The sequence below is a fragment of the Phaseolus vulgaris genome, chromosome 1, assembly GCF_051622355.1.
Source record: "Phaseolus vulgaris cultivar YP4 chromosome 1, ASM5162235v1, whole genome shotgun sequence".
NCBI classification, from domain to species: domain Eukaryota; kingdom Viridiplantae; phylum Streptophyta; class Magnoliopsida; order Fabales; family Fabaceae; genus Phaseolus; species Phaseolus vulgaris.
Genome location: NC_143498.1, coordinates 30,576,560 through 30,589,194, shown reverse-complemented (window position 1 = coordinate 30,589,194; position 12,635 = coordinate 30,576,560). Strand labels below are relative to the sequence as shown.

General features: G+C 35.7%; 1 protein-coding gene across 1 annotated transcript in view; it reads left to right on the top strand.

Annotated features, from left to right (window-relative positions):
- The first annotated feature begins 2,686 nt into the window (after positions 1–2,686).
- LOC137813832 (putative 2-isopropylmalate synthase) overlaps positions 2,687–12,635 on the top strand; it is a 44,912-nt gene continuing 34,963 nt past the window's right edge. The window contains exons 1-3 of the mRNA XM_068616273.2: positions 2,687–3,236; positions 9,854–10,067; positions 10,149–10,229. Coding sequence (XP_068472374.1) covers positions 2,722–3,236; positions 9,854–10,067; positions 10,149–10,229 — 810 coding nt within the window. The 5' untranslated portion in view covers positions 2,687–2,721. The remainder of the gene's footprint in view (positions 3,237–9,853; positions 10,068–10,148; positions 10,230–12,635) is intronic.

The following is a 12,635-nucleotide window of genomic DNA, read 5'->3' as shown; positions in this document are numbered from 1 at the left end:
CCTGCCGTGACAAGGGAGATAATTATCAGGTCGTTGTCGTGAGGCACAACGTCCCGGAGATCAGCTTTGGTGAAGACAATGTCGACGTCGGGGGAGTGATCCTCCTCCGCCGAGTCGACTGCCAACACCGATCGCGCGTACTTCTTTCTCTGAGAGGTTGTACATCCTCCCCTAGAGAATCCTCCCGCGATCGTGTGCACCTCCCCGTGCACCGGTACCTCGTGCTGAGGATCCCCTGCTGGGGCCCCCGATGCCTGATCGCCTTGCGGCTCTCGCAAGTAATCACTCAGGAAACCGTTTTTTACCAACTCCGCGAGTTGGTGTCCCAACGCCAAGCACGCGCGGAGTGGGTGGCCATAGGCCTGATGGAACTCACACCATACGTCTTTCTTTCGCCCCAGCACCCTGTCGGTCTTCTCCAGTGTTCGCAGCCTTGCTGCTATGGCTGGAATGGCGATCAGTTCCGCCAGCTCCACCACAAAATCAAACCTGGGGGGTGCGTTACTCTCCCTCGTGCGCCCCCCATTCTGATCCCTTCGAGGCTCGTAAGGGCGGGGTTTTCCCTGAGCCCTCTTTCCCTCTTTGGCCTCGTGCACCCTCATCGGCTGCTGAGTCCTGCTTGGTCCTGTGCGTGACTTGTTAGGGATCGCGCTTTCCCTTTTCTCAGAAACCGTTGTTTCTGCGGTGATGTGCGCCACGGCACGACGCCTAATCTCCGCGAACGTGCTGGGGCGGTGCCTGATCAAAGACTCACTAAAGGGGCCTACAAGAACCCCTTTCTTGAACGCGTGCACCAGCATATCTTCATCCTTGTTGTGCAGCCTCACCACCTGCGCCCCAAAACGACTAAGGTAATCCCGGAGGGACTCGCCTTGGTTCTGGCGCACATCGAAGAGATCGTACAACACCACTGGGGGTGCCCTGTTCACGATATACTGCTCCCTGAACAGCTTTGAGAATTGTTGAAACGACGTGATGTGGCCGTCTGGCAGGCTTACGAACCATTCTAGCGCAATCCCACTCAGGGTACTCATGAATAGCTTGCAGTATACGGCATCCGAGCCTCCAGAAAGCATCATCTGGGTGTGGAAAGCCGTTAGGTGCGCTTCTGGATCCTCTACCCCTGTGAACGAGGCCTTCACCCCCACTAAGCCTGGTGGTATGACTGCGCCCATTATTTAAGATGAAAATGGCATGGGGAAAGTCCTGGAGGGGATGGTGGTGGCGCCACTCCTTCCTCCGCCACCCTCTCTTTCTGCGCCTGTAAAGACTGGCGCAGCTCTTCGTTAACCCGGTTCAAATCTTCATTCCTGCCCTGCGATGCAGCCAAGTCCGCTTGCATCCTTTCTTGCGCCATTCTTGACGCTGCCACATCGTCTTGCAGCGTGCATTATCTCCTAGACTTGCGCCATTGTTACAGCTCCTTCTTCGACGGATGGCGCGGGTGTAGTTTGCCTTGTCTTCCTCATTCTTGCAGCAAAGAATCTTAAGAACACACGAAATCTGGCAACACAGTGGATGGGATCACAATTTCACACGAGCCCCACGGTGGGCGCCAAATGATCTTGCGGTGACTTGTCTGTTGAAGGCCCCGCTACGTCTAACTCCGCCTTCCGTAAGTCAGTGAACAAGACCACCAAAGAGTCGTTTACTCTGAGTCTCTGTGAGAACCGTGCACACTGCGAATGCTCTCTCTGCTCTCTGTGCGAAAACTAGATCTTTGCCAGTATAAAAGACGTACCTCTGTAACAACGTTGAATGCCTTTATATAACCTCCTGCGCTCCCACGTTGTGCATACACGAAGTAACTTAGCGTGTTTCTTTCGTTGGATGTCTCGTGCAACCTCTGCGTAGGTACCAAGTGCGACTGGGGCAAGCGCGCATACCAGGTACTACCTAACGCACGGGCGATCACCTCTGTCCTGCCCCGTGCACGTTACGGGCCGAGAGGGATTCGATCATCGACCGACTGGCTTCCTTGGACCATTCTCATGCATGGTACCGTAGAACGCATAACCTCTCCGATCTCTGATCTCCTCCTGACCACCGATCTCCGCCTGATCACCCTCTTCAAGACACACCAGCTTTCTTGGCCCACCTGTCTCACTAAGAACAGCCCACGTGGCCATCAGTGGCTGACATCATCCCAAACCGATGACCGACCGGATCAGCATGTAAAAACGGTCTCATAAACCTAGGCCTATAAATACAAAATAAAAATAAAAAAGTGATAAAAAAAAAATTAATATTCATTTGTAATAGATTCAGTTAGACACTAAAAAAAAATTAATAGTGATCAAGGCAAATACCTAAAATTTGGTTAAAGTAGAAGGTATTATAATTATCTTAAAGGAAGAAATTATAAAAGAGTCACAAAATACGCAACATCAATTTTATCACGTCTTCCCTTTTTCTTTTTCCTCATTCTTAAGTATTTTGTATGATTATGATAGTAATAGAACAGTAACAAAATAGGCAAGTTCAATTTTATCACGCCTTCCCTTTTTCTTAATTAGAAGGTATTTAAACATCTTAAAGGATGAAATTATACAACAGTAACAAAATATGCAACTTCAATTTTATCACGTCATCCCTTTTTTTATCCTTTTCCTTCTACTTAACCAATATTATTAAAAAATAAAAATTTACTTTCTATAAATGAGAAGACGAACATCTTCTTCCTCAGTCCAAAGTTCCTTTCCTCTGAATCAAATTGCATCAATGAACGGCTCTCGCTCTCGTTCCCGCCCCGAGTATATCCTGGGCAACATTCCGGACCCTTCCTACATCCGCATTTTGGACACCACCCTTCGCGACGGCGAGCAGGCCCCCGGCGCCGCCATGACGGCCGAGCAGAAGCTGCAGATAGCGCGGCAGCTGGCGAAGCTGGGGGTGGACGTGATCGAGGCAGGGTTCCCTTGTGCATCACAGGAGGACTTCAATGGCGTGAAGATGATAGCGCAGGAAGTTGGGAGGAAGTGCGAGGATGATGGGTACGTTCCGGTGATTGTTGCGATGTGCAGGTGCAATGAGAAGGACATTAGGACTGCATGGGAGGCTGTGAAGGAGGCGAAGAGGCCGAGACTTTTGCCCTTCATCGCCACCAGCCCCATTCACATGGAGTACAAACTTCGAAAGACCAAAGAAGAGGTTCTTCAAATAGCTCGCACCATGGTTGCTTTCGCTCGCAGTTTGGGTTGTCGTGACATCCAATTTGGTGCTGAGGATGCAGCCAGGTTCCTCTCTTCTCTTTCCTCTTACATGCATTTATCATCAAACTTCTTTCTATAACACAACCAAGCTTCTTAACTATCTCTTTTTCTTCTCCACTTACTTTTTAATATAATATTAAAATCTATCCTAATTATTTTAACATTATGATTTTTTCAGACATATTTTGCACAAATAAAGAGATCAAACGTTCCTCAAAGCTCACAACTTTAAAACCTCGATTCTAGTATCAAACAATTCTCAGAATTAAAAAACATATATATCTTAAATGCGGCCTGTGAATAATATATTTATGCGTTTTTTTTTCTTCAATATGGTACAATTTCACTTTGAATTTCTGGAAATTGACAGATTTTTTTAATTCTAAAATTGGATAAATAGTGTACACTCAATATGATTTAATTTCACATAAATCCTCGATGTCATACACGAATTTCCTAAATTTCACATAACTCATATACATCACATACTAGTTTAGAGCAAATTGAAACGAAAAAATGTTATATGAAAAAATCATATAAGTAAAATACAAATTTAGTTAGAAAATATTGATATAAAAATAAATTTATATAGAAATCGTATGTTAAAGTCACCATTTTAAATTCACATTTGTACATGTAGGTTTTTTAAAAATTAATTTCCTATAATTAAATTCTTTTTATACAATATTTAAAAAAAGCAGGAAATTTTGTATATATATATATATATATATATATTAATTATAAAATACTTTAAATATAACTTTAGTTTAATATATTTAAATTATTTTAAATTCTTAATAACAATTAATTATATAATACTTTCATAATATAAAATAAACTAAATAAACTATTTAAAAAAAATACCAAATTAAATCAAGATAGGATAACAAATTAAATTAGTAAAATCCTAAATCCAAGATACTAGAAGTAAACCAAAAATTTTATCTGAAAAACTAAGAATGATAACCAAAACTAATAATTAAATGTTTAAACAAAGTTATATTAAAAAAATAAAGTTTGATATTAAGTGAGACACACAAACATGACAACCTAGTTTTAACTTTTTTTTTTTATGAGCAATCAATAAAATATATACATAAGAACCACTTCAGGGGTGATTCAACCCTTATACAAAAAGGTATGAGCAACCTACCTGCAAAACACCTTTGAACTTAATTGTTTTAACCTAAAGACGAGTGAACTATCTATGATCTTGTCTTATATGGGGTCTTCTTTGTTGTCTTCGATGGACATCAGTGGGCTATTGTATCCCAATACATGATACAAACATGTCAATAAACTTGACCCCCAACTAAAGTTTGACATATTATTCAAGTTAGCTAGTAACAATAAATACATCAGATGAAGCTGACTCCCTCATGTGTCTAGCATTAATATACTTCTAATAAAATGGATGAACGACTTCTAAATAAACCAAACAAATGCTCTTACGATAGGAATGAAAACCACAATATCGATAATAGTAGAAGATATACTCTTGTACTATTTTTTTTACTTTCTATAAGACAATTTCTTGAATTTAATTCACAAAATTTTTAATATGTTAATTGAAACTAAGTTTAGTAATTTATACGCATATAATTATAACAAATTACTCAAAATAAATACAAATAAGAAATTTCTAAATATTAAACCATTTTTCATAACATTTTTTAAACTCTGGAGTATTACTTTCCTTCGTTAGTTAAATAATTATAGGTTTTAGCTTTAAGTATTATGGTTTTAAGATTTATCTGTTCATCAGTTTGGATATGTAATTTTTAGTTTAAGATTTTCGGTTAAAATTTCGAGTTAAAGTTTCCAAAAGTTACTGAAAATATCGGTTAACATTATGAGCTTTAACCTTTTGATTAAAGTTTTCCATTTATTTTTATCGTCTTAAATTTAGAGTTTTATCAAATTTAGTTTGATCATTTTTTTTAAATAGTTTAATTATATTATTTATATTATAAAATTATTACATAATGAATTTTATTAAGAATTTAAAATAATTTAAATATATTAAAAGAAACTTTTATATATATATATATATAATTCCCTGCATTCATTAACTATATTATAAAAGAAAATTAAATATAAGAAATTAATTTCTAAAATATATACAATGCATATACGAATTAAAATCTTAAATTTAATATACGATTTCTATATAAGTTTGTTTTTATAAAATTTTATTTGAAACTTTTAATTTTTTTAATTAAATTCGCATTTTACGCATACCATTTTGTCTCCGTTTACACTAAACTGGTATATGATGTATATGATATTTTTTATGAAATTTAGAAAATTTCTGTATCAATGGAAGTTATTTAGCAGATGTTAATATAACCTTAGGAATTGATTTAACTATTCGTGGATTTTTAAGTTTCAAAGATTATTTTAAAATCTCAGTAAAATAATGTAGGTTTTATAACTTTCATTAAATTTTAAATGTTTATTTTAAAAACTCAGCAAAATAACGGAGGTTGTTTTAACCTTCGTTAAATTCCAAATGTTTATTTTAAAACCTCAACAAAATAATAGAGATTTTTAACATTCGTTAAGTTCCAAAGGTTTATTCTAAAACATCAGCAAAATAATTGAGGTTTTTTAACTTTCGTTAAGTTCCAAATGTTTATTTTAAAACCTCAGCAAAATAATATAGGTTTTTTTTAAACTTCGTTAAGTTCCAAAAGGTTTATTTTATAACTTCAACAAATGAACGAAAGTCTTTTAACTTTTGTTAAGTTTCAAAGATTTATTCTAAAATCTCAACAAAATAATAAAGGTTTTTTAAACCTTCGTTAAATTCCAAAGATTTACTCTAGAACCTCAGTAAAACATTCTAGATTTTTCAAACTTCAATAAATAAATATAATTAAATCTATTTATAAATAAATAATTAAAAACTATATAGTTTTAATTTATTTTATAACTAAATTTTCTAAAATTTTGAAAGTGTAACTTTACACTACAAATAAGTTTTCTAAAATTTCAAAAAAATTAAAAACTTAGCGAAATAACCTTGGATAATAAGTATTTCAACAATTAATCTTGGATAATAAGTTTTTCAACAACTAATCTTGGATAATAAGTATTTCAACAACTAATCTTGGATAATTAGTATTTCAACAGTATTTGCATATTTCTTATGACTTATAATTCCTATTTTTTTTTGTTACGAGCTCATACTTCCAAAAAACCTGACTTATTTTGTTTTAGCTTTTGATGTACGTATATTTTATGTGCAATTTTTAGTTTTAGTTATAATGGTTAGTATTTAATTCTCATAATTTTGAAATATTTTAAATTAAGGCCTTTATTTTAAAATGCATCTAATAATTAATTCACTATGAACGTGAGAAGTAATAAAGTCAATTTCTCTTTGCAATATCTTCTTGCAATCTTTAGCCAAGAACACACATGGTTTTGAAACTCACATCTGACAAATAATGCAATTATTTAAAATATATAAAGTAGTGATAAACACGAGTTGTTTAAGAAGAAGATAATGCCTTATTTAGTGTGTCTTCTTGTTAGAGATAATAAACATAAGTGTGGTTGAATTCTGATGCCTTGTTAGGACTGTCATCGGCATCCATTGAGTCTGTGTCAGAGAGCAGTGTGTCTATGGTGGAAGAGAGAAGTCAGGAGGATCGTTAAAAATGGTGGAAAATGGGTTTGAAGGTTATTTCAAATGGCAAGTCATTTTATGAAAATTTTGAAAGTCATGATATTTTACAGAGGTTTTGAAACTCATAATATTTTTTTGGAAGTTCTTAAACACATGATATTTAACATATATTTCGAAATTTTTTTCCTAAAGTTTAAAAAAATTCTGGAAAACACATTTTCCATTGATGGTTTAGTAAGGGAAACTGCAACTTGAATAAATGATTTAATAAAGTCTTTAATTCTAAATAATGGAAAAAAAATTTCTGTTACAATATTAGCATTCACTATTTTTATGAAATTAAATCTTATTTGTTGTATACGATTTATCTAATTATGAACTTAAAAGAATCTGTCCATTTCCAAAGATTCAAAGTGAGATTGCACCAGATTGAAAAAAAAAAATCTAATTATGAATACATCAAGTTAAAAATCATTAAAATTCTGACATTTTACTAGTAAGCTACGATGATATTCATTTAATTTTTATTCTTTTGACCTATATTTCTTAGTATTGTTTACACATTAAATATTAACTTTCTTAAAATTTATTATTTAAAAAATTAGTTCTATATTAAATATAATAATTATTATGATAAAATTAATATTAACAATGCTATTATTTTTATAATAACAAAATTAACAATAGAAAAAATAAATTAACAATAATAATAATAACAATAATTCTTAATTTTATAATAAAAGTAATAATTATAACTATTTATAAGTATTTTTAGTGTCCTGACAGTCTCACACTGCCCCCTAATTTCCTCCTTTGCGAAAGGTTGTACCAAGATTAGATTATCATGTTCTGATAGGGATGTAAACTGTACATTCTCTAATTTAACGTTAAAGAAGTTTGTATCACTGAATCTATTTTGGAAGTACTCTCTAACCTCCTCCTCTTTAACATAGATTTATGCTTAATCATTTTCTCATATGTTATATCACTCTTCCTAAGTTCAGCCATTAATTATATTCATTATTTTCTTTTGCTATCTTATATTCCTTCTGCCTCATCTAACCCATCCAAACAACTTGTCTGTCATATTATTTCATTTTTCATGTTTGTAATATCCAAAGGACCTATTCTAGTTTTTACGATTGTATTTCATCCTTTTTAGTTTTTCATTCTACTCAACCATCCCAGTTCCCTATAACTTGTATGTTTCCCACTTGTCTTAAATGGTTTTAAATGGTATAGGTCCCAAATTCAACTTTTTTATTTATTTGAGAACTAACTCACAATGGTTTGAAACCGTTCTATCTAAAAACTCTGATACCAATATCCTATCAAGTATATGCTTTTATTTTTATTTTTTTGTCATTTGCTCTAAACCATGTAAACTTCCTATCAAACATAGGTATATTCTAGAACCTCCATCCTCTCAATAAAGCTATTAAACTCTGTAATTTCCCTACTACCACTACTTCCTTCACCATGTGTAGCCCTTTCCTCCCTTGTTTGTATGATTTCCTTCCAAATTGTAGATTTATCACTTAGCCCTCCTACAGAGTATGTGTGAACTATGTTTACCATAATATATACCATTCCTCCCCCATTTTCCTTTCACTAAGATGAACCCCTTCTTAATTATAACCATAAATTCACTTTCTTTCCAAGTAGTAAGAATACCCCTGCACAATTTTGTTCACTTCCATTTATCCAATGTACTGCGCCATCCCTCCAGATTTTGTGTATCTTGTGTTTAATGATAACCTGAGTCTTGGTTTTCCTGTAAACACACCCTACATATGTATTCCTTCCTAATAATTTCCCTCAAATAACCCAATTATGTCTCACCCCCAACCTCTTAATGTTTAAGCATAAGATATTTATTTATTACCATATAAAGACCTTTGCACCCTACTTTCATATGCTTTTCTGTCCCTGTCCTCCATTTCTTTGATTTGATTAATTATTTTAGTTTCACTTCTGGAATGAGTAACCCTCAATTGCTTCCCTAGTTAGACGATTCAATAATGCGCCCATTTGATCGTCTAATATGACGTTTACACCATGACAATTTCGTTGACATAATTTCTTCCTTGATGGAGACTTGGAAATAATTCCCATTGATATTTCATTGTTTTCTTTAGGCTTGCTTCATCAGCAACTAACCTTATCATCAATCTCGCATACTCTAAACATTCCACTTTTACGTTAAACTCCCATGTATCATTGCTATGAGACTTATTTTCCAACGAGGTATTTGTCTTCAACACCTGTGCAGCCGAATGACCCTGAACTCACTTCTTCCACACCATCTTTGGCTCCTGAGGACTCATTCCTGCTTAGTCTTATATCCCGATAACCTGTTGCCTCCCCTTCTGCCCCCTTTTTTTTTCTCCCACTATGTTTTCGATGTTCATCTTCACATCCACGGTACCTTGGTTGATTAACATTTAGTTTAGTGTCCCCGATCCATATGTTGGCTAACTTTCTCTCCAATTCAATCACATTTCACGAACCCGAATCTCTGATTCCACTTGTTTAGTCTTACCCCACCTTTGAAAGATTCTCTACATGTCACTTTTGCCATGCTCCGGAAAATGTGAGAAAAAGAACGTAGTTCCATTTTATTTCTTTTTCGATCAAAGTTACACACGCCTTCAATCTAGTTGTAAGATTACATGTATTACTACAGGCAATCTTGTTCCAGAATCTAGCATATATTGCATGCTTCTTCCTGCACCATACATGGGCTTGTTCTTTGCTCCCAATTGCAATGCAAAGATTGTTAAACCACTTTCAGCATAGAGCTTAGGGGCGAGTGGTGATCCTTGTAGGAAGATAGATGTGTGTTGATATTGGATCTACATATGAAAAGTATGTTTTTCTATTTACACTAGTAGTCGATTTTGTATTGGCATTGTTGCACCATCCAATTATAGAAAAACAAATATTTTCACACTCAATTAACTTTCTGCAAAATAACCGCTTTTGACAACTACTTCTGTTGGAGCAGATCAGATAGAGAGTTCCTTTATCAATTTTTTGGAGATGTTATCGAAGCTGGGGCAACAACTTTGGGCATAGGAGACACTGTGGGCATAACAATGCCATTCGAGTTTGGAAAACTGATTGCTGATATAAAAGCCAATACTCCTGGAATTGAAAAGGCTATTATTGCTGTTCACTGTCATAATGATCTTGGACATGCCACTGCAAACACAATAGAGGTCTTTATATACCTACCACTCAATTAATGTAATCATTAACACACGTCATAATCAATTTTACTCAGTTTTAAATACTTTCAGGCTGCACGTGCTGGGGCAAGGCAACTAGAAGTAACAATTAATGGCATTGGTGAAAGGGCTGGTAATGCTGCATTAGAAGAGGTTAGAATCATTCATCTATATTTTAGACAACTTAATACATCTTATTTCACCAATTATAAAGCATTTGGAGATTAAATTATACCTTCATTGAATATTAGTTTCGTATATGTCATATAGAGAAAGAAGAGAAAAGGGAAAAAAATGATATATTTTATTAAGTTTATACACACTTAAAAATTGTTACACAATTACATTATTGAGTGTTACACTGGCGCAAAAATTCTAATTATGTGCAGTTATTTTACATTTACAAATGCGGTTATATAGCCGTATTTGTAAATACTATTGTACTGTCCCGTTCCCGGGCGTTGACCAAAGTCAAAGTCAAAGTCAACATGTGGTTGGACCCCTCAAGGGGGACCCAAGGGAAGAAAGTCAACAGGTTGACCGCTTAAGGCGTCGCTAGGAGTAGGTGTCACCAAGATGAGGCGTTGCCAAGATGAGGTGTCGCCAGGTTAAGGCATCGACGGTGCCACCCCCCGATACCCATGGGTAGGAAAGACCATGGAGGGGGCGACACCGCGAGAGGCCTTACCTCAGGACAGTAATAAAGAGAAGAGAAAGGTGACTTCAAGGCCATAGTTCTAGTACCAGTAGGGGGTAACCTGACTCGTGAAGTACCCACGCCACCGCTGGGAGACCCTGGGACAGATACGACCCATGAGAGGGCCACGCCCAGGGGAGAACCACGTGCATGGTACGAGAGAAAGGTAGATACGCTCCCAGGGCGAGTGACTAGAGGTTGGGGCGCATGAGTTGGCACCCAGAAAGTCACCTCCTTTGCACCAGATGCACTTCGAGAAAGAAGGACTTACACGATGGATTATCCCTAAGTTGGGTTACGACGCTGTAAGGCTCTCCACAGAGAATAACGATCAAGTCAGAAGAACACGTGGCGATAATCACTCGAACATCAATGTTTTCCTGAAAATTCGCTAAGGTACGCATTGATTTAGTTTACGTTTCGAACGCTTTAAAGCACTTTAAATGCTTTAAATGCTTTAAACGTTTTAAACGCGTTGAACGTTTTTATACGCTTTAAATGCGCTTTAAGACGCCTTAAATGCTTTATACGTTTAAAAGGGGCTTTAGACGTTTGAGAAAAGGGGGAAGTTTCAGTTTCACACACACAAACCCTAGTTGTTTTGCTCGCGCACCCACTGTACGCACAGGCAATTAGGGAAGAAAGCATTAGTTATCCAGTTATTTGACCACCTTCAGAGCATCCATTCACGGTGTTCCGATACGGAGGTGTGTCCCTTTGATGTTTCTCGCTAGCTGACTTGATCGTCGGAGTGCAAACGGCCGCGAGGGCGCCCCTTTGTCCACTTCTTTTCAGGTACTCACAGACGGAGCAGAACGAAGGTGCCCTAGCTCGCGAGGACAAGCCACGCACAAAGACTACCCTGGTCAACCGGCGGGAACAACTATTTATAAGTGCGGTTATTTCAAATAGCCGCATTTGTATATTCTTCTGAATGAGGGGTGAGGGTTTAGGGTTTACAAATGCGGCTATTACCATAGCCGCATTCGTAATTGTGATTTACAAATGCGGCTTTGGTAAATAACCGCACTTGTAAATAGTGTTTTTTTTAGTGCAATTTGTTTTGTCCCTAAACCATATAAATTAACCTGCATATTGATCAAAATGTACCCAGCCAGACAAATACATAAATATAGAGATAAATTCAGAGAATCAAAATGTACATTACAAACAAGTAATCAAATTACATATAAAACCTACACAATTGATCATCTATCGTAGAGTTATAAAAATTTATGAAATATGTGGACCAAGAATGTCTCACATATGACATGACTTCCAAATTCATTGGTATTTCTTCCGTGAATAACTGCATTGCAAAATATAGTTGACATAAATTAGTTTTTAGATACATATATGTTCAAGAATTATAAAAATGATTTAACATATCATGTTACCTCTTTCCAACCAGTTTTAACACCTAATCTTATAATGGTAATCATCCATTGCATAATGTAATAGCCACACTCATAGCTTTCTGGTTGTTTATTACACTATAATTCAATAAAAAGTAAAAGTTAGTATATTGATAAACAATGATAAGAGAAAGAAAAAAATTACAAACCTTTATTCTTATCCAGTTCAAATTATTTGAACTGGATCGATCTTTTAGGATGTTATATCCACGCCATGAACTGGTTAATACAAAAAACCTCGTTAGTAGATGGTTAATTAGTAACATACAAAGTTAGGTTTATAGTGTACTTATGTATCAATGATATCCTTAAATTTTGTGGGTATCTTCTTGTGTAGGGAACAGAACGACACAACAGTCTTATGAACCATTCATAAGACAAGTAACTGCCAATGATGCCTATATCATCCATGAAAAGAGTTAGTAAATATTTAAAACATGAAATAGT